At 36.4% G+C, this 23,669-nt stretch overlaps 1 protein-coding gene across 2 annotated transcripts in view; it reads right to left on the bottom strand.

The window, feature by feature from the left end:
• Positions 1-23,669, bottom strand: part of PRKG1 (protein kinase cGMP-dependent 1) — a 1,347,543-nt gene that overhangs the window by 105,843 nt on the left and 1,218,031 nt on the right. For both annotated transcript variants that reach the window (XM_030940495.1, XM_030940494.1), the window contains exon 9: positions 21,733-21,807. In XM_030940495.1, the coding sequence (XP_030796355.1) occupies positions 21,733-21,807 (75 nt within the window). The remainder of the gene's footprint in view (positions 1-21,732; positions 21,808-23,669) is intronic.

The raw sequence follows: 23,669 nt of genomic DNA on the forward strand, positions 1-23,669 counted from the left end.
GATTTCAGAGGATGTATAAGAAAGTATGGGTGCCCGGGCAGAAGCTACCACAGGAGTGAAGTCCTCACAGATATCTTCTATGGGGGCAGTGCAGAAGGTAAATATCAGGTTGAAGCTACCTCTACAAAGAGTCTTCACTAAGTCATTGTCTATTGGAGCTATATGAAGGGGACTTCCATCCTCTGTATCCCAGAAGGGTAGAGCCACAGGCAGCTTGCATCATGAGCCTAGAAAAGCCACAGTCACTCAACTCTAACCCATGAGAGCTGCCACAGGGGTTATACCCTGCAAAGCCACAGGGGTGGAGCTACTCAAGTGGGCTTGGGAGATCATTTCTTGCACTAGTGTGCCCTGGATGTGGGATGTGGAGTCAAAGGAGACTATTTTGGAGTTTTAAGGTTTAATGTCTGCCCTGATGAATTTTGGGCCGATGTGGGGCCTGTAGCCCTGTTCTTTTGACCAATTTGTCCCTTTTGGAATGGTCATGTTTACCCAATGCTTATACCACCATTGTATCTTGCAGGTAAATAACTTGTTTTGATTTTACAGTCTGATAGGTGGAAGAAGACAACTCTCAGATGAGACTTAAGACTTTGGACTTGACACTGGAATGAGGTAAGACTTTGAGAGAGTATAGGGAGGGGATGATTATATTTTGCAATGTGAGAAGGATGTAAGATTTAGGGGCCCAGCAGCAGAATAATATAGTTTGGATGCTTGTTCCCTCCAAATCTAATGTTGATATGTGGTTCCTAATGTCGGAGGTGGAGCCTGGTGGGAGGTGACTGGATCATGGGAGTGGATCCCTCATGAATGGTTTAGCATCATCGTCTTCATGATAAGTGAGTTTTTGCTCTGTTACTTCATACATGATCTAGTTGTTTAAAAGTCTGGGACCTCTCCCAACCCCTCTTATTTCTGCTCTTGCCATGTGATATGCCTGTTCCTTCTTTGTCTTCTGCCATAATTGGAAGCTTCCTGAGGGTTACGGCAGGAACAGATGCCAGCATTATGCTCCCTGATGAGACTGAAGAATTGTGAGCCAATTACATCTTTTTTCTATATAAATTACACAGCTTCAGGTATTTCTTGATAGTAACATAAAAATGGTCTAGCACACCTGAAATGTCAATAGTGCAGAGATTAAAAACCCCTTATTTATAGATATAGCTGTGTAATATGGCTGAGATTACAAAAAATAGCAAAAGGGCGAGGCTTATAAAATGAGCTTATAAATAGATTAATTTAGATATAATGTTTATGAAATTATTAAAATTATAATTTGATAAACACTGGTACATCTAGAAGGAAATTCAGCCTCTAAATTAAATAATATATCATGATATGGACAATAGTGTTTTACTTCTTAAGTACTATGCAGTAATCATAACAGCAGAAATTACTTATAAAATCATAGGTTGAACTATATGAAATTGTCATTTTCGTGGGCTAAAAATTTTCAAATATTGACAGTTTTGTATGGTTAAATAATACAAAATTAATTTTATTAATTTCTTAACTTTTTCATTTTTATTTTCTTGAGTAGTAACATTTTTAAAAAGTAAAACTTTGACAAAATAAAATAATATAGATGGAAGAACAGGACAAAGCAATGAACAAATAGCTAAAATTTCTCTGGAGTGTCAAAGGAAATGCACTGAAATAGTAAGGCACCCATGGTGACCGGAAGCCCAGGAAGGCAGCAGGGAAGCACCTGGCCTCTGCAGCCTCATCTCCTCTATACACATTGGATTGACCTGGAGACAGAAAGGACTTCCCCCTGTAGGGAAAAGGTAAGTGGAAGAACTCTACCAGCCCCCATTGCCATCACAAATAAGGATAATTCATATTACAAAGAATCTCATAGTTATTGCAAGCCCAGAGCTCAGTTTGAAGAACTGCTATGAATTTGCATGGCTGTATTGCTCCAGATTAGGAACACAACATGCATACTCCCTAACCCCCACCCAGGCTTTTTAAGCCAAGCTGTTGCAGCCTGACACCATCTTGAGACCAGAGCCACATCTGGAACATGCCCTCCTCTAGGGGCCAGAAGGCACTACAATTTTATCCAGCAGTGGGGCTCCATCTTCATTACACCAAGTCCACATGGGTGGCTGAATGCCATAACCCAAGCTGTGAAGAGCCTAGGCCCAGGATTAGCTATGACTCTGGCCCTGGATGGTAGGAAAACCAACTCCTGCCACTCACACTTCTAGCTGGAGGAACAGTCTAGCAGTCCCACCTAGGAAGAACCTGCCCTTGAGACAGCCAAAATGCTGTGGTCCTTCCCCAAAGGGGAGAGGTCTCCTTGAGCCACAGAACAGCTGACATGCTCCTAGGCAAGGAGAGCCACTATATACTCATGCCCAGGTCCTGAGAAACAGCTCCTCAGTACCCATTTTCTTACACAAATGACTGCCCTGCCCAAAAGCCCCCTGCCCATACCCATAATAAGGACCTAGGAAACAGCCCTGTGGGCTGCCCCAGGCAAGTACAGGATGTGGTCTGGATGTTTTGTACTCCAAATCTTATGTTGAAATGTGACCTCCAATGTTGGAGGTGGGGTCTAGTGAGAGGTGTTTGGGCCATGGGATTTCATGTCTCATGAATGGCTTGGTGATGTCTTCATGGTAATGAGTTAAGTCTCACTCTATGAGTTTATATGAGATCTGATTGTTTAAAAGAAACTCACACCTCTTCCCCTCTATCTCTTTATCCCTCTCTCGTCATGTAAAATGCTTGCTCCCCCTTTACTTTCCAGCATAAGTAAAAATTTCCTGAGGCCTCACTAAAAGCCAAGCAGGTGCTGGTGCCATACTTGTACAGGTGGAAGAGCTGTGAGCCAAATAAACCTCTTTTCATTATAAATTACCCAGTCTCTTCATTACAACACACAACAGAGTAATACAGCTTGACCCCAAACTGACTGAGCAGCTGTGTTATCATGTCCCAGGCCACCCCCAGGAGACATGTACCTAAGTTAGATAAGAAGCCATGTGACCATGTTCTAGGTCTAGAAAACAGACCCATGGGCTACCACTGACAGACACATTCCTGGGCTGAATCAAGAGCTGTGAAACCCCATTCTTTTCCTGAGAAATGGCCCTGAGGGCTATCACTAGCAGACAAGTCCCCAAGTTGGACAAGCAACTGTGCACCCACATCCCAAGTCTGAAAAATTATCTTATTGGATGCCCCTGATAGACACACACCCAGGCTGGCCAAACAGCCTTGCACCCAAATCGTGGACCTGAGAAAAAGCCTGGGAAAACAACTCCAACAGACATACACCTTTTGTCAGCTGAGAAGCCAGGCAGCCATGTACCAGGACTGAGAAAAAGCCCCATGGGCCACACCTGGCCAGCATGCCCCCAGCCTGGGCAAGAAATTGTGCACCCATGCCCCCCAGCCAGAGTAACAGCCCCATGGTCCAAATCCCTGTGAGCTGGATCTCAAGTTGGCCAACACACCATGTGCATGTACATACTTCTAACCTGAGAAACAGCCTGACAAGCCTATGTCTAGCAAAGTTACACCACCAACAACACAGATCCTCAGCCTAGGCCACTAAGATACTAGCAAACGTCACTAGCATGGATTATAGCTGAAGAAACTACATGGTGACTACACTGTTGCACTAACCTACAACAAAAGTCAACACACTCCTATGAACGAACATTCTAAGACCCACATACATCAGTAAAATCTTTCCTTATCCAACCTATACAATAAAATTGGAAGAGATAACTGTTCCACCAGATGCATGGAAATCAACACTGGGACACATCAAACACATGAAAAACAAGAACACACTACACATCCAAATGAACATTCAAAGTGTCAAAAAAAAAAAAAAAATCCGAAGTAATAATCCTAAGGAAACTCAGTGAGATATAAGAGATTACAGATAGACAATTTAAAGAAATCAGGTAAACAATTCATGATTTGAATGAGAAATTAAACAGAGACAGATATCATTAAGAATCAAACAGATTTTAGAGCTCAATAATTTAATTAATAAATTAAAAAACACAATTGAGAGCTTCAACAACAGACTAACCAAACAAAAGAAAGAATTTCTGATCTTGGAGACAGCTCTTTTGAATAACGCAGGCAGACAAAGGAAAAAAAATAAAATAATAAAAAGTAATGAAGAAAGCCTACGGGATTTATGAGGCACCATTAAGCTAACAAGTATTCACATTATGGGTATTTCAGAAAGGAAAGAGAAATCAAAAGGTACAGAAAATCTATTTAGGCTGGGCACAGTGGGAGGCCCAGCACTTTGGGAGGCCGAGGCAGGCGGATCACGAAATCAGGAGTTCGAGACCAGCCTGGCCAACATAGTGAAAACCCATCTCTACTAAAAATACAAAAAATTAGCTGGGTGTAGTGGCGGTGCCTATAATCCCAGCTACTTGGGAGGCTGAGGCAGGAGAATCACTTGAACTCAGGAGGTGGAGGTTGTACTGAGCTGAGATTGCACCACTGTGCTCCAGCCCAGGTGACAGTGCAAGACTCTATCTCAAGAAAAAAAAAAAGTATCTAATAAAATAATAGCTGAAAATCTCCCAAACCCTGGGAAAGAGATAGACATCCAGAACTAAGAAGCTTGAGGATGTCCAAATATATTAAACCAAAACACATCCTCTCTAAAGCACATTATAACCAAACTGTCAAAAGCAAAAGACAAAGAATAAATTCTAAAAACAGCAAGAGAAAAGTGTCAAGTCACACATAAGGGAACCCTCATTAGAATAAAAGTGGATTTCTCCACAGAAACCTAAAGACCATGAAAGATTGGGGTGATATAGTCAAAGTGCCAAAAGTAGGGGAGGGGACCCGTCAGATAGTATTATTACATCAAGATAAACTACCCTTCAATAATGAAGGAAAAATAACATCTTTCATAAACAAGCAAAAGCTAAGAGAATTCATAACCAGTAGACTGGTCTTAGAAGAAATGCTCCAGGAAGTCACACATTTGAAAATGAAAAAATAATAGAATCATGAAAACATGCAATACTATAAAACTCAGCAGCAGCGTTGATACAGAAAGGAAAAAGAAAAATGAATCAAATGTTATCATCACAGAGAACCATCCAACCACAAAAATAAACAAGGGAGGAAGAAAGGAACAAAGGATATACAAAACAACAATAAAAAATGAATCAAATGACAAGAATAAGTCTTCATCTGTCAGTAATAACCTTGAGTTTAAATGGATTAAATTTCCCATTTGAAAAATATAGACTGGCTAAATGGATTTAAAAGAAAAAAAAACAACACCCAACCATATGCTGTCTACAAGACACTCACTTCAGCTGTAAACACACACACAGACTGAAAAGGAAGGGATGGGAAAAGATATTTCACAGAAATGGAAAACAAAATCCAACAGGAGTAGCTATAGTTACATCAGACAAAACAGGATTTAAGTCATAAACTCTAAAAACAGATAAAGAAGGACATTATATAATAATAAAGGTATCAATTCAGGAAAATAATATAACTGTATATCTATATGCATTTAACACCAGAGCACCCAGATATATAAAGCAAATATTATTAGATCTAAAGGGAGAGATAAACCCCAGTAATTGGAAACTTCTACATCCACCCCACTGTCAGTGTTGAACAGATCAACTAGACAGAAAAATCAATAAAGAAACATTAGATTTAAAGCGCACCATAGATCAAATGAACCTAACAGACATCTACAGAGCATTTCAGCCAACGATTTCATAATACACATTCTTTTCATCAGTATATGGAACATTCCCCAGGATAGATGATATGTCACAAAAATTTCAAAATATTAAAAAATTTTAAGTTACATCAAGTCTCTTATTTGACCACATGGAGTAAAATTAGAAATCAATTAACAGGAGGAACATTTGAAACTATGAAAATGTGTCAAAATTAAACTACATCCTACTGAATGACCAACGAATAAAGAAAGAAATGTAAAATGAAATTTAAAAATTCCTTAAAACATATGAAAATAGAAACACAACATAACCAAATTTATGGACTTCTGGGACCCAGCAAAGCATTCTTAAGTAGCAAGTTTATGGCAAGAAATGCCTATATCAAAAAACTAGAAATATTTCAAATAAACAATGTAATGATGCATCTCATGGGACTAGAAAGGCAAGAACAAACCAAACCCCAAATTAGTAGAAGGGAAGAAGTAGTAAATATCAGAGCAGTAATACATAAAATTGAGACTAAAAAAAGCAATGCAAAACTCAATAAAACAAAAAGTTGGTTTTTTGAAAATATATACGAAGTTAACAAACCATTACCTAGACTAAGGAAAAAAAAAAAGAACCAAATAAATGAAATAAGAAAGGGTAAAGGAGACATCACAATAGATACCACAGAAATACAAAGGATCATAAGACTTTTTTATGAGCAACTGTGCACCAGCAAATTTGAAAACCCAGAGAAAATGAATAAATTCCTGGACACACAGAATATATCAAGATTGAAAGCCCCAAATTTCAAAAACACTAACAGACCAATAAAAGTAATGAGATGAAATCAGTAATAAAAGCTTCCCAAGAAAAGTATGGGACAAGAGGGCTTTATCACTGAATTCCACCAAACATTTAAAGACGATTTAATATCAATTATTCTCAAAATATTCAAAAATGGAAGTGGAGATAACTTTTCCTAACTCATTCTATGAAGTAAGCATAACCCTGATATCAAAACCAGAGAAGGAAACAATCAAGGAATTAACCTACAGGCCAACACCCCGATGAACGTAGACATAAACATTTTCAATAAAAGTGTACCAAATTGAATCCAACAATACATCAAAAAGATAATACACCAAGATCAAATGGGATTTTTTTCCAGAAGTGCAAGGATGGTTTATAATATGCAAATAAATAAATGTCATACATACCATCAACAGAATGAAGGATAAAAACTTATGATTATCTCAGATGCAGAAAAAGCATTTGAGAAAATTCAACATCCCTTCACAATATAAACTTTCAATAAATTAGTTACAGAATGAATATACTTCAACACAATAAAGGCCATATATGACAGTCACCTAACATACTAAGTAGGTAAAATCTGAAAGCTTTTCCTTTAAGACCTGGAATAAGACAAGGATACTCAACCTCACCAATCTTTTTCAACATAGTACTGGAAGTCCTAGCCAGAGCAATTAGGCAAGAGAAACAAATAAAGGGCATCCAAATTGGAAAGGAGAAAATCATACCATCTCTGTTCACAGCCTTGCAGAGGGCATGATCTTATATAGAGAAAAACTACAGACTCCACTAAAAAACTCTTAACACCAATCAATGAATTCAGTACAGTTGCAGGATACAAAATGAACATACAAACATCAATAACATTTCTATACACATATGATAAACTAGCTGAGAAAGAAATAAAGAAGGCAATTCCATTTACAATAGCTACGATAAAATAAAATACCTGGAATAAATTCAACAAAGGAGGTGAAAGTCCTCTACAAGGAAAACTCCAAAGCACTGATGGAAAAAACTGAGTAAGATACAGACTGAAAGATACCTTTTTTTTTTTTTTTTTTTTTTTTTTTTTGAGACGGAGTCTCGCTCTCTCACCCGGGCTGGAGTGCAGTGGCCGGATCTCAGCTCACTGCAAGCTCCGCCTCCCGGGTTTACGCCATTCTCCTGCCTCAGCCTCCCGAGTAGCTGGGACTACAGGCGCCCGCCACCTCGCCCGGCTAGTTTTTTGTATTTTTTTTAGTAGAGACGGGGTTTCACCATGTTAGCCAGGATGGTCTCGATCTCCTGACCTCGTGATCCGCCCGTCTAGGCCTCCCAAAGTGCTGGGATTACAGGCTTGAGCCACCGCGCCCGGCCCAGACCGAAAGATATCTTATGCTCATGGATCAGAATTAATACTGCTAAAATGTTCATACTAGCCAAAGTAATCTAAGGATTTAATGCAATCCCTGTCAAAATATCAATAATCTTCTTCACAGAAAAATAAATAAAAATCTTAAAATTTGTATGGAACCATAAAAGATCTTGAGTAGCCAAAGCAATCCTGGTGGTAGGTGGTAGGGTGGACCTGAAGGCATCACATTGTCAGACTACAAAATATACTACAAAGCTGTAGTAACCAAAACAGCATGAAATTGGCATAATAAAAGACACAGAAAAGGCCAGGCACAGTGGCTCATGCCTGTAATTCCAGCACTTTGGGAGGCTGAGGAGGGTGGATCATGAGGTCAGGAGATTGAGACCATCCTGGCGAACACGGTGAAACCCTGCCTGTACTCAAAATACAAAAATATTAGCCGGGCGTGGTGGTGGGCGCCTGTAGTCCCAGCTACTTGGGAGGCTGAGGCAGGAGAATGGTGTGAACCCAGGAGGCAGAGCTTGCAGTGAGCTGAGATGGCACCACTGTACTCCAGCCTGGGCAACAGAGCAAGACTCCATCTCAAAAAAAAAAAAAAAAAAAAAAGACAGAAAAATAGAACAGACTAGGTAACTCAAAATTAATCTTCTTATCTATAGCCAACCGATTTTTCACAAAGGTGCCAAGACCACTCACTGGGGAAAGAACAGTCCCTTCAATAAATGGTGCTAGGAAAACTGGATACCAATATGCAAGATGAAACTAGACTTCCATCTCTCACTCCCCCCTAGAAAAAAAAGGAAAAAACTCAAAATGGATCAAAGATGTAAATGTAAGACCCCAAATGGTAAAACTTTATAATAAAATACTGAGGTAATGCTTCAGGACATCCGCCTAGGAAAAGATTTTTTGAATAAGGCCTCAAAAACACAGGCAACAGAAGTGAAAACAAACAAATACACATATCAATCTGAAAGGCTTCTGCACAGTAAAGGAAACAATCAACAGAGTGAAAAGATAACTTAAAGAATGAGAGAAAATATTTGCAAACTATTCATCCAATAGGGCATTACTATATAAAATACACAAGGAACTCAAACATCTCAACAGCACAAAACAAACAACGGGATTAAAAAATGGGCGAAGGATTTGAACAGATATTTTTCAAAAGAAGACATAAAAATGGCCAACAAATATATGACGAAATGCTCAACATAACCAATCATCAGGGAAATGCAAATCAAAACCACAATGAGATATCTTTTTACTCCAGTTAGAATAGCTTTTATCAAAAAGACAAAAAATAACAAATGATGGTGAGGATACAGAGAAAAAGGAACTCTTGTATACTGTCGGTGGGAATGTAAACTAGAATATCCACTGTGGAGAACAGTATGGAGGTTCATGAAAAAAACTAAAAAGAAAACGACTATATGATCCAGCAATCTCACTCCTGGGCACTTATCGTCCATTATGCTTCTTTATTGTCCTTTTTTCTTAAATTCTTTCCCTGCTCGCCTTTATTCATTGGCATATAAAGTTATTGCTCTGATCACTCATGTCAGTGCAGAAGAGAATATTAATATCAATCAATGTGTATGTCAACAACTTCCTGAAGAAAGAAACTGATATACTCTCCTAGCTATTGTTGTCACTCAAAAAAGCATCATCTGCTTATAAAGGTGTCACCTCTTCAATGGCCCTTATTTTTTTTTAATCTCAAGGCAACTTTCTGGAGCTCATGTGAAATGCAGAATTCTTATAAAGACTAAAGCATGTTCTTCATCATTAATTTAATTGTTTAAGTAATATCATAAAGTTAAGGGGCTCGAAAGGAAAAACCATAAGTCCTGTCACCCTGTCACCTGTCATGAGAAGTTTACAACAACAACAACAACAACAACAACAACAACAACAACAACAAAACCCGATTACTAGCATAGTGAGCAAGAGAACTAGATTTGGAAAAACAACTTCCTGAAAGATATTGTGACATTTTGACAAGCCAATTTTACTAGCATCATGGGCACACTGGGCTGAACCAAATTTTCAGGGTCATCTCAACAAAAAAACCTTAGTAAAACTGATGAGTAATTAGTTGAAGACTCAATGACTCATACTTTTCCAGGTCCTTAAACTGAAAGTGGTCTTAAATTCATCATTTTAAGAAGCTGCCTTATCCTCTTTTCAAGGACATGAGGATTATTACTCTTCAATATGCTCAATTAGTAATGTATCTAGGTTTTCTAAAATGTTTGGACAGGTTTTGAATATTAGAGCAATAGCTTTTGTCTTTTATCTCTCTGTGTCTGATATACTAGGGAACAGGCTGGCTGCCTGAAGTAATTAATAGAGTGTATAAAGTTGACTAATGCTTGCAATTTATGCATTAGAGGAAAATGGTGTGATACATGTAAATGTCTTTGAGCACCAGTCATGCTTCACTTCTACATCTCATCTTCCTCAAATAGCAAGTTAAAGATGTAAATTCATATAGTATATTATGGTCATTGTATCAAAACAATTTATGCTACTATTTAAATCCATTATTTAAAAATCACTTCTTTCTAAAAGGATTCATGGGAAAAATATTAGTATAATGTTTTCTAGTTTCAAAGGTAATCTATAATTTTCTAATGGCATTTTATTGAAAGATAGCAGGGCTTATTATCATATCTAAATGCCATATTTGAAAGAAAATTGTATAATGATGAAAATGAAAAATGCTTTTTCTAAAGGCTTACTTAATTACTATGAATTATCAAAATGAGCTTCAAGCAATACTACACAATTTGATAAAAAATTTTTGAATAAAGCAAGGACCTTAACGGCAATATTTTATGAGGACATATAACTTAGTAACCTTTGTTACAACATAGACTTATAAATTATTCCATGATCCTTAAGAGCCTATTTTCTGTTGACAGTCAGATATCCTCATCATAAATTTAGAAAATCAGCAAAGACAAAAATATTGTTTCTATAAAAGGGAGTTACGCTTCCAAAAGAATGTCTTGTTAATGTGCACATTCTAAGCATCTTAGAAGCCTAGCCAAAAACTAGAAAGGATTTCAAGCTGTTTTTACAGTTTGGGGAAAAGGGTCAAAGGGGCCCAGGGTGCTTGTTCAAGTTCACATGAAGTTAGTGGCTGTGTTGCAACCAAAGCTTGCTCTCCAAACTCCCAGTTACTACTGCTACTACTCACTATGTAAACATATATGGACTCATCAGAGGGAGCCCTTCAGCACTTCTAGCTTTGCTCTCACTCACTAGGTTTAAACATTTTCTCTTTAGAATGGCTCAATCTTACTCGCAAAGCAGTTTTAGAATTATGCTACATGCTATATTCACTCCAATAACAGAGACTGCCTTCACTTAAGAAGAAAAGGCATTGTAGACAAAGATAATTATTTTTCAAATGAAACTACTGGGAACACAAAGGGATATAAAAGGTATTATTCTTTTCTGCTTTTAAAACGTACTCTATTGTAAATAGGCTTTATATATCAAGCTATTGGAAAGAAACATGTATTGGGCTGTTCTTTGGGGGCTCTGGAGAGGCTAAGGTAATTGCCATACAAGACCAAAGTATCCACACAATTTACAGAGCTCCTGACATTTTGAAAGCAATTTTCAATTGCCATTACTTAATGCAGCAATGGTGGAAAGGAAGCATCTTTATTTTTTGGAAGAAGGAAACAGAGTCAGCAATCAAGTAGCTTGTCTGTTTTCTCCAAGCAAGTCAGCAGCACTAGAATTTTCAATTATCTGTATTCCTCTTCTCTGTCGATTACAAAAGGCTGCATGCAAGGACATACTGGGATTCACATTTATAAAGTCTTCTTACCTAGGGAGTCTCAAAGATAAGCGCTGCAGAGCAAAAATTAGCAAACGGCCTTTGAGAGTTTTAAAATTTTTAATAAAAGAAAAATACTTCTATTCAAGGCCGACGAGTTTTGTCCTGAAAATCATTTTTTAAAAAAGCAATTGAATCAGTCTCACTGAACTTGAAAGAGCATTGTACCTTGATACTCTCTGTAGCCACAAATCATGCCGAAGTATTAATCTATCAGCATTGGTGGCCTTAGAAACCATTCTATACTTCTGCCTAGTCTGATTACATGTACTTGAATTTAAAACAAAAACAGCTCTTGAAAGGCTGAAAGCCAGCTTTTTAGTTCAGGGCCAACTGCTGAATTTTTTTTTGTCACCTATATTTTGCCCTGCAATAAAATGGAAAGTGTTTTTTATTGCTGAGAGAATGGGGCTGCCTTCTGACTACTCACCCTGCAGATGGTCAGCAAGTTCTAATTCTGGTTGGATTGCTATTTCACAATGCCATTCTCAGTGTTTTTTTCTATTTAATTGACATATAGTTCCCATTTGGAAGAGAATATTGCTCACTTGAATTCTTTCCATAGGGGAAAATAATTTTCCAGGATCATTTCCCCAAGAATTGCTTAGATCAAGACCAAGTTGTCTTAAGTAAATTGTTGATAAGATTATGGGAATATCAGAATCTTTACTTGAAAATGTCAGGCAAAAACAAAACAAAACAAAACGAAAAACCCACACCAATAAGAAAGCCCCAAATTTCAAAGTCAGCATGTTCAAAACAGTAACCCCTGTGTACTCAACTGTGCATTTAGAAACCTCCTGTTTGCTAGATGCTAGCTGACCCTGAGGTGTTTCAGAAGATGTTACCAAACAATGCAGACCTAGGTCCTGATTTATATAGCCTCATGTGCTTTGAGAGGCATGTGATGAGTGCATTTTCAAAGGCCTGAACAACAGCAGCCGTTCTCTCTGGAAGCTGGAAGAGCAACCTCTCTGTGACAGACAGAATCAGTTATCAAAGGATTGCCTCTGCTAATGAAATGTAATGAGAGAACATCTTTTATTGCTGTCACATTGTGTCAAACAACAAGACTCATCACCAACAGTAATCCTGAAAATATCAGAAAGTCTTAAACGTTTCTTTGCAAATAAATTTGTAAATAGGAGGGCTTTAAATCAGTGAGGACTAATTACAGAAATAGAAGTAAAATATTTAAGGACTATTCCATCAAAGAGCCAAAAGAGTGGTACACAGGTAGGCAATACTCCCTACAGTTCTTGCAGAATGTCAATGGAGTGGAGAGGGGCGTGATTGTGGTACTTCATTGTTTAGTGGCAATAAGCGAGAGCCAGCCCTGCAGGCACTAATGTTTTTGTGAATATCTCTCTTGTCAGTGCACTAATAAGGGTCCTGTTTTGCATACTAGCCTTGTCTCTGGTTCACTACCATAGATACATCTTTCTTGTTTACTTCTAATATTTTCTTCCTGTATTATATGAATCTATTATGAATGTCCTTTTTGGGGGACAAGACAGAGAATATGTGAACAATTTAGGTGCATGATGAGGAAAGTAGGGCAGAACAAGATGGTCACTACAAGGTGTATTTTTATTAAGTTTTTGGCAAATTTGGGCCTTCTTTCTCAGTGTCCTTTTCTCTTCTTTGTCCTCAAAGGAAGGCTTACGTGATCCTTGCAGGAAAAATAGTTTATGTACAAATTTATACTACAATATTAAGAAAATCTTCTTATTCCTCTTAGGAGAATTTAATATTTTATAGGTTCTTTGGAGGGAGGGCAATACTTTAAACTAAGGGAATGCTACCTTGTATAAGACTGAAGAGTAATGACCTTCTTAACCAAGAAATAACATGACAAAGTGGTATAAATCTCATCTGTGGAGATGGTCTCACTGTTAACCTTTGAAGAGGTCTGCCTTTGTCATGAAGTTAAAAGGACCTGAGACCCACTTGCTCAGTCTCAAACTCTCTTCTCTACTAGATTTAACATGCTCACATCTCCATCAATACTGAAGATTCATAATCTTCCATTTACACATTTTTGGCGATTTTACTTAAAATGTCTTATTATCTGGTATAAGTTTATTGACTCCTATTTCTGAAAATCAGATTCATTTGTAGTCTTTGTGAGGGGGGCTCCATCCCTACCACTCCATTGTGAAATGAAACTGAACCCACTGGTTTGCTAAATCCAATTTGTTAAGTAACATACTAGAATTCTCAGCAACATATAGTATCATTGTTTCTTCCCCTATTCTTGAAGCACACTGCTATAGACTGTGCACTGCCCCCAACCTAAATTCGTATGTGGAAATCTAATCCCCATTGTGATAGTGTCAGGAGGAAGAGCCTTTGGGAGGCTATTGGGTCATGAGGGCAAGTTCTCAGGAATGGGACTAGTGCCCTTATAAAAGAGACCTCAGAGAGCTCTTGTTCCTTCTGCCATGTGAGGTTACAGTGAAAAGGCAGCTGTCTATATACCAGGACATGGGCAGACATTTAATCTGCTGGTGCCTTGATCTTGGACTTCACAGTCTCCAGAACTCAGAATAAATTTCTACTGTTTATAAGCCACTAAGTTTACAGTATTTTGTTATAACAGCCTGAACAAACTAAAACATATAGTCTGTTCTTGGTTTCTGTGCATGTGGTGTTCCTTCTACCTTTCATCTCTCCTTACAAGCTTTCTTTCTTTAACTTTTGCCAAATTCTTCTTTCTTTTCTAACCTTTAAATGCTAACATTCCTCAAGAATCAATCCTCAGTCCCATGCTCTTCTCACTCTCTAATTTCTATCTCATCCACAGCTACAATTTCTGTCTACCATCTAAATATTCATTATTCTCAAACTGATGACAATCTTTTCTCTGAGCACCAGACCTGCCTAACCATATCTCAAAAGTACCTCATTAAAAAAAAAAAATCAGTTCATGATCACCCTACTCTCCAAACCTGGGAACCATATAATCCTTCTCTACCTTAGTGAATTCCATCACTTCTCTCCAATATTCAGATCAAAACTCTGCATTTTCCCTGACCTTTTCCACCTTCACCACCTATATCTATTTTCTGAAGACCTGCTGGCTTCGCCACCTAAATATCTCTCAAATGCTTTTTGTTAACTCACATTGTCCTCACTCTATTCCTGTCTACTATCAGCTTTAATATGAAAAATATTCTGATTATTCTCCCTGCTTTCAATGTACACCCCTTCCATCACAGAGACAAGAGTGCCCAGTTTTAATATAAACCAACTTATCTCATTTGCCAGCTTAGAAGTCTGATGTGATTTCCCCATTTCTTAATGTGGCTTACAAAGCCTTGTGAGGTTTGGTCTCTGTCATTCTCTCCTTTCTGATCTCCTTCTTTCTTTCGTTCTAGGTCTCAGACATATTGCTAGTTTAGTTCCTTGGCTATATAATGTTGCTTCCTACTTGGAGGGCTTTTTCCATGCTGTTCCTCTATGTAGAATGCTTTCCATTTGTTCCTCCAGCTAGAATGTTCTCCGTACCTCCTTGCTTAACTAATACCAACTAATTCTTGCCTAGCCAGCACCAGCTAATTCTTCAGAATTCAGGCCACATCTAGTTAAAATGTCACTTCCCCTAAGAAGACTTCCTGGAAGGATTAACATATGCCTCAGTCCCCCACTGGACCATAAGCTCCATTAAGGCAAGAAACTTATCTATTTTATTCATTATTTTATATGCAGCATTTTGTAGGCACATAGAAAATAACTGTTGAATAGATGAAAGCATATGAAGAAGTGAATGAACATGGGTGATGCTGGTGCATGAGGGACTGCAGAGCCACGGCAAGGAGTCTTTAAACCTTTGTGTATACCAAGGGATATTACAGATTAAAAATAATCTGTCCATGCTCATTTGGAGGCTTTACATAGATTTTGACAAGAGAAGGAGTTAATAAAGAACAATATTGGGCATCATAAATCTAGATAAATCTAAGTGCATTTACACATCTATAGTCATATAGTTGTCAGAACTTCCCATTGAAGGGCTTAGGTATGAATCCCATTAGCCTTCAAAACTGAAGGATGGAGCCTAGGGCAGCTGAACTAATTAGTGCAAAATGCTGTACTGATTTTCTGTGAACGTCATGACACAAAGTAGTTTGAGAAGCGTTGCTAGATGGAATGCATTCGAAGGTGTTTTTGTTGTTTGGTGCTTGTTTTTTCCTTAAAAAGTAATTGAGATCTTACCTTTAAAAGCAAAATACATTGAATCAACAAGGCTACAACTTGAATCAGTCTAGAAGTCTAAGTTTCTATTCATTGGGTTGTCAGGTACCATTAAAATGATTTTCATGAAGAGTATATAATAGTATTATAAATGGTTATAATATGAACATGCTGATATGGTTTGAATATTTGTCCCCTCTAAATCTCATGTTAAAATGTGATCCATAGTGCTGGAGGTTGGGCCTGATGGGAGGTGTTTGGGTTATGGGGGTGCATCTCTTATGAATGGCTTGGTGCCATCCCCATGATAATAAATGAGTGCTCCTTCTCTTAGTTCACAGAGTGAGAGCTGGTGGTTTAATAAAGTCTGGCATCTCCCTTGCTCCCTTTCTCTCCATGTGTATGCCTGCTCCCCTGTTGCCTTCTGCCATGACTGGAGGCTTCCAGTGGCCTCACCAAGAACAGATGCCAGCACTATGTTTCCTGTGCAGCCTGTAGAACCATGAACCAAATAAACCTCTTTTCTTCATAAATGACTGAGGCTCAGGTATTACTTTACAGCAATGCAAAACAGACTAACACAGATGTTAAATGGAATAAAGCAAGATATAAAATTGAAAATGCACTGTAAGTACAACTGTAAAATACAAAGATAGGTAATAGCAGTTGTGTTTGGTTTAGATTGTTTTCATTTTCTTTCTCTATCTTGGCTTATATGTGTGTGTGTGTGTGTGTGTACACATACACATGTACAGACATATATAGACATACATATATGCTTTTTTATTTGAAGAAATAGCTGTTTTGCCTGTAACTGCTGACTATTCAGCAATTAAGACATCAAAGATACAAGCTATACACATATGTCAGAAATATTTAACAAAATAAGATATTTAATTTTTCTTTTGATATTTCTGGATGGTTATGATTTTTATAAGACAGGCTTCAATATAGAGATTAACTTTATATCCAAATACTATTATTTCATAATAATTATTATAACTTATTCTTAGAGCCAAATAGTGAAAGTATTCATTGAATTACATACCAGCTTCCCTACTGAGCTGTAAGATGATCCTTGGTATTGGAAATGTGTTTTCTATTTGGTGTGCACGTTATAAAGCACAATGCCTGACTCATCATAAGTAAATTTCTAAATGTTTATTAAATGAATGAATACATATTATCAATAGAAAATATGTACCTCTCATCACACATGCTACCTGCTTCTCCAAATAAAGTTCAGTGAACCTTAACTTTGATCTGATGTTGCCTCTTCTAATGTCTTCATGATTGTAATTTCCTATTTTAAAAAGAGAAGCACTCAGTAGATAATTAGCAGCAATCAAGAGAAGCATGCCATATCAGCAAAATTTCTGCCAAGAGCAAATATCTTTGTAGAAAATATATCTCACGAGACAGACTGAGGGCACCTATCCTGCAGTAGAGGAGTTTTGAGAACCACTTCTACTGGAACATTTCTCTCAAGCCAATCTTCCTAGACTATCTATCTGAGCTGAGTGCCTGGTGTAGTTTTGCTGGGATGGTCTGTACATTTTGTGAAATCTTTCTGCCATTGAGATTGATTATGCTACCACTGAAGTTTCTAAATGTCTCAACTTAATCAATATTTACAGTCAGTCCTACTTTTTTTCGCTTCTTACCCAAATAGGCATAGTCAATGAGATAATATCAATAATGATTTCCCATGGATAACTAACATAATCATTTTAGTTGAGTTTTAAGAAATATATATATATATTTCTCAGCTCACTGCAAGCTCCGCCTCCCGGGTTTACGCCATTCTCCTGCCTCAGCCTCCCGAGTAGTTGGGACTACAGGCGCCTGACACCTCGTCCTGCTAGTTTTTTGTGTGTTTTTTAGTAGAGATGGGGTTTCACCGTGTTAGCCAGGATGGTCTCGATCTCCTGACCTCGTGATCCGCCTGTCTCGGCCTCCCAAAGTGCTGGGATTACAGGCTTGAGCCACCGCGCCCGACCAGAAATATTAATCTTATCTTCCGTAGGTTTTGCAAAACATCAAGAAGACCTTAAACAAATAAAGCTTACAAAGTGGAGCCAACTTAACTTTGTCTTTCTAAATGGTCAAGATATTGTGATCCTTATAAAAATTTAGAGGCATTAACAGAAATATCCCAGATTTTAAACAAATTAGAGCTGGTTCCTAGCCCCTGCAGTATTAGCAACCCTTATAAATTCCTTAAATACAAAGTGAAAGTATCAAGCAGTTAAGGGGAAGAAATTCAATAGGGAGAAACAACAACAATGCTAATTCAAATAGAGTTTTAAACTTGATAGTTCAACTAGAAAGCTTTCTCTAGGGAATAATTCACAGTTTGCCTTCTTTGAGTGACAGGACACCTAATTAAGAGATATCTTATACTTCAGAAATCTTCCGATATTAATTATTTATTAGAAGATGATAAAATGCTAACAGTGTATAAGACACAACAATAACTCCTCCAGCATTTATTTATTTGTTTATTTACTTATTTGGCTGTTTTTAGGAATAAAGGTCACATTATCAGCCTCACTAGAATTTGGATCAAAGGTTTTAGACATGTTTCATCAAGCAATTACCATTTTCTAAATAATAATCAATATTAAAAAACATGGACTATACATTCATTTGGATTTAGTGCGAATTGAGCAGAAAATTCAGACAAAACTGTACAGTTGAAATTTGCTAAGACAGTAGATCTTAAGTGTTCTTACCACACACACACTAAAGTAACTATATGAGGTGGTAGATGTGCTAATTAGTTTGATTGTGATAATCATTTCACAATGTATTCCTACATATCAAATGAGCATGTCATATACTCTTTAATTGTATACAATTCTTATTTCTTACTTACACCTCAGTAAAACTGGGGGAAAAAGTATAAACATAATGGCTATATTATAATCTATCAAATCAATGGTTCCAAATAGCAATATTTGAAACTACTTTGATGTAGGTAGTCATTTCATTGCTCTTCTTTCTTCTTTAATTAGAATTGAAGTCTCTTTTAATCAAATGTTACTGTTTTATTAAAAATAATTTTATTAATGTTTTCTAAGCAAGGTTTAATTTCATAATATGCTACTCAAGTAAAAGTATGTTGCTTACATAAGATTAAAGACTTTTTGTCCAAGTAAAATTGATCAACATAATAGACATGGAATCTGTAAATTCAATTATACATCAAATGCACTAAGGTATATTTCTAGTTATTTCTAGTGATATACTTTATTTATTTATTTAGTTAGTTAGTTAGTTATTTTTGAAACAGAGTTTCGCTCTGGTCGCCCAGGCCAGAGTGCAATGGCGTGATCTTGGCTCACTGCAACCTCCACCTCCCAGGTTCAAGTGATTCTCCTGCCTCAGGCTCCTGAAGATCTGGGATTCCAGGTGTCCATCACCACGCCTGGCTAACTTTTGTATTTTTGGTAGCAACAGGGTTTCACCATGTTGACCAGGCTGAACTCAGGTGATCCTGACCTGAACTCCTGACCTCAGGTGATCCACTCACCTTGACCTCCCACAGTGCTGGGATTACAGGTATGAGCCTAGTGACATATTTTTATAGCCTTTAGAATTTGCGAAGTATTTTTATACACTGCCATCAATTAAATCTCAAAAATGCCATTTTAAAAGTGTGAAAACAGAGACTGAGAGAGAGGCGTTAAGATTCATGACCAAAATCACTTGTCTGGTAATGACAGAGCCAGGAGCAGAACCCAAGACTTCTGGCCTTCATTCAGGTTCATGTTTTTCATATTGACTGATTTTCTTCCAATGTTAAGAATTGTTGCCATACCTACCTCTAATTGTCTGAATATCTGAATTTGATTGTTTCAGTTTTTCTTGCTTACTACTTTTAATTGAAGTATGTGCAAGTGAATCCGTGAATGGCCACAATTCAGGAGATGTACACACAGTTATCTTTATAAAGTCAATAGGACACTGAGAAACCTATGACTAACTCAGTCACTTCCCCATCACTGATAAATTTGAAGCATGATAGTGGTCTCAACTTTAAGTGGAATAAACAGGAGTTCTACAAAAGCATCCATTAGAAAATTTTTCCAGATCTTAATAGAAAAACGAGATTAAACTTTCAAAGTTTAATAGGAAAGCAACAAAAATACATTAGTCTACAAGACTCTTGAATTTTTCTAGTAACTAAGAATAGTTGCTTAACTGGATTGTACATGAATTTTTAAGATTACCATCAGTTGTTTTATATATAATATATATATATAATGCATATACATATATTTAATACTGTATGAGTATAATTATATAAATTGTAATACATATAAAATTACATATATACTATATGTAAATTATATGTGAGATGTATATATACAATGACCAATGAGACCCTTAACAGAATACACACACACACACACACAGACACACACACAGACACACACACAGACACACACAGACACACACACAGACACACACAGATACACACACAGACACATACACACGTACACTCACAGACAGACACACACAGACACACACACACGAAAATAAAAGCCGACATAAATTATAAAAGTATGAATTTTAACATACCGAAATAAATTCCTACAGGAATAGGAATAGCATAGGCCATAACAAAGGCCATTTTATAACTTTAAAAACTGATAAGGTACCTTAAATGGCACCTTTTCCCACCTCGGTGGAATTATTATTAATACTAGAAACTAAAGTCTAAACTGAATACCAATGTGCATTTTAGCCTTTTGAAATAAACCAGGACAATTAATACTAATTATCCAGAACATAAGCAGTCTCAGTGACTGCATGGAGTCTGGTATTACAACTGGCCTGTGTAACTTCCTAAGCAAACCTTAGCAGAAGCACTATAGGCATTCGACCTCAGGGCTATGCAGAGGATACAGAGGAGAAATTGTGAATATTTTCATATAGCTTTGAAAATAACATAATTTTATTAGGTTAACATGGAATATAATTATTCATATTTTAGTTATAGGACAAACTTTTCATCTTCATGGAGTCTCAAAGCAAAATAAATTATTTTACTTCTTTCGATTTTTAGGTTACTACAAAACCAATGGATCAAATTCTGGCCCTGAACTATCTGTTTAATGCTAACTGTTGTCAATTTAATCCTTTAGGTATGCTATATGCTATTAAATACTGATTACATTGGGGAAAGAGGGGAGGATTATATAGATTACTGATATTTTAAAAATAACAATAATTTTGCAGAAAAAGCTAATATCAACTTACTTTAAATCTTTGTCAAAAATATTGTTTTAATCAAATTATTCTTGTAGAAAGAATTGTATTTGTATACATCATAATTAATGGGATATTTACCATCTCATATCATTCTCATATAGTAACATCAAAGTTCAAAGTAATGATGAATTAGCACAGGGAAATGTTTCTAGCCTTATTATTTTTGATACAATTCGACAGGTAACTGTGGAACACAACCACCATTTGTTCAGAAAGTATTTTCTGGAGGACAAATAACACGTTTACATTTAATTGTTTATATTAGATTTTAAAATAAGCATTTTTTCTTCCTGAGATGGTCTTCATCACAAAATTAAAGTTTTGTGTTTGAAGAGAGACATACTACTAGGTAAACGTATCATGTAATAATTATCTTGAAGAATTTGCTTCTTTTGTCTGTCAAGTAATTAGTTGTTTCCTGTTGGAGTATTGGGATGTGTCAAGTCCAACAAAATATTTGATCTTATTTCTATTCAAAATCATTTTTCAATCAAGATTAAGGCCAAAGGAAAAAATCCACTTACTTTGCTTTAGCTTCTGCATCTTCATATGCTTTATTAGAAACATCATCTAGCCCTCCAATCAAATGTTTGAAAGAGCTGCCAGAGGAAAAAAGCACAGTGATTAGAATAAATCTTCTATAAAGTAATAACAATGGCAACTTAATCAATGATATAATGAAATAATCTAAAGGCATCTAAATAAAAAAATAAATTCAAACACTTAATCTAAATACACTGTTAAGAAGCACGTTAGATAATATTTTTCCTGACTAGCATATAAACTCTATGAGATTAGGGACCTCTTCTACCTTGTTTGCCAAGAGAGTTGCCAAAACATAAACAAATCTGGCAGCCATATCTGACAAAAGCAGATATTCAAATAATTGCTTGGAATAAAGTCTGTGACACACTAAACGATATACATCACAAAATTAATGAGTAAACTAAAATACTGAAATGACAGCAAGATCTACCAATTATGGAATGCCTCCTTTATGCCAGGTACTATTATTTAAATTACCACTAACGTATATTAATTCCAATTCTCAAAAAAATTCTGAAAAGCAAGCATCATTATCTCCACTTAACAAAATAGTAAACTAATGTTCACACCCAAAATAAATATGCAGAATACAGGAAAACAACAGGAGAGAGTCACAGAAAAATTAACTCATTTTGGAAGAGTGAAAAAACAACTTTAGCATAAAACAGGAAGAGTGATTGAACGGCTTAAATCCAATCTATTCAACATCCTGCTATGCACCTGGAACTGTATTCAGACTTCTACAGTGAAACATGATCAATTCTGTCACTAAAATAGTAAATATTATAGCATCAACACAAAATGAATACACACATGTATACCAGAATCACCCTTGAAAATTACCAAATACAACCAGATACAGTAACTCTTACTGTACACTACATTCTGGCAACTACTGAACTAGAATGAAGGAAAGAAAAAAAAGTCCCAGTACCCACATGATAATCAGAGCCTCACTTACACGGTACTCATATGCCAGGCATTGCTATAAGTGTTTTACATGTAATAACAAATAGTTTAATCGTTCCAATGAGGTTTTTCAAAATAAAAGTCAATTCTTTTATTTTGAAATACTATAAGTTAGTATTATAATCTCCAATTATAATGGAGATAATTTTAAAGTACTGTAAGAAATTATATTTAATTTTAATCCTCTATCATCTTAATACATGTGAATGGTTTGTGTGTTGTGAGTATTAAACAATAAGTTATGCATGGTCAGGTCCTGAAACATAGTAAGATGCTTGCTGATTTAAAATGTAAATGTTCCTTAATTGTTTTTACATATACTTTTTTATTTTGAAAAACTATAAAGAGGAACATGACACCCTTCTTGGGCCTGGGTGGAGGGGAAGGGAGCAGCTGTTACTTCAGACCCTTGGGTAATGAGCTCATCTAGGGTGCATGGTAAACAGAATGCTGAACCTAATACATGAAGTATTTCTATTCATAAAGGGACCCCAAAAAATATTAGACAGAGACACAGAGAATCAAGAATCATATTCAAGAACATAAAGCTTTCTGTAATGAATTGTATTAATTCATGCCAAAACAAGTGATTGCTAAATAGACAAATAATAGGCAACATTTCTTACAAAGTTTTCAAAAATATATTATCCATAATTAATAAATATAATTCCCAAGGTTAAAACTATGTTCAAATATTATTTTTGTCATTGTTCTTCATATGGTAAAATTTCCCACTTTCCCATAGAATGTCTTGGTCTTTACCTAAACTTAGAGGGAATCCGAGTTTAGAGAATGTCCTTAAAGCTAGATGCATTCACAACATAGAGTAAAATATAATATTTCTTTTATTATAAATATATAATATCTGTCTAATTTTCTGGGTTTTTTTTAGATAATAAGAAAATTTAAGCATGGAGTTTAAGTTCCTTGTCTAAGATGACTGCAA

This window comes from Rhinopithecus roxellana, chromosome 11, assembly GCF_007565055.1.
Source record: "Rhinopithecus roxellana isolate Shanxi Qingling chromosome 11, ASM756505v1, whole genome shotgun sequence".
NCBI classification, from domain to species: Eukaryota; Metazoa; Chordata; class Mammalia; order Primates; family Cercopithecidae; genus Rhinopithecus; species Rhinopithecus roxellana.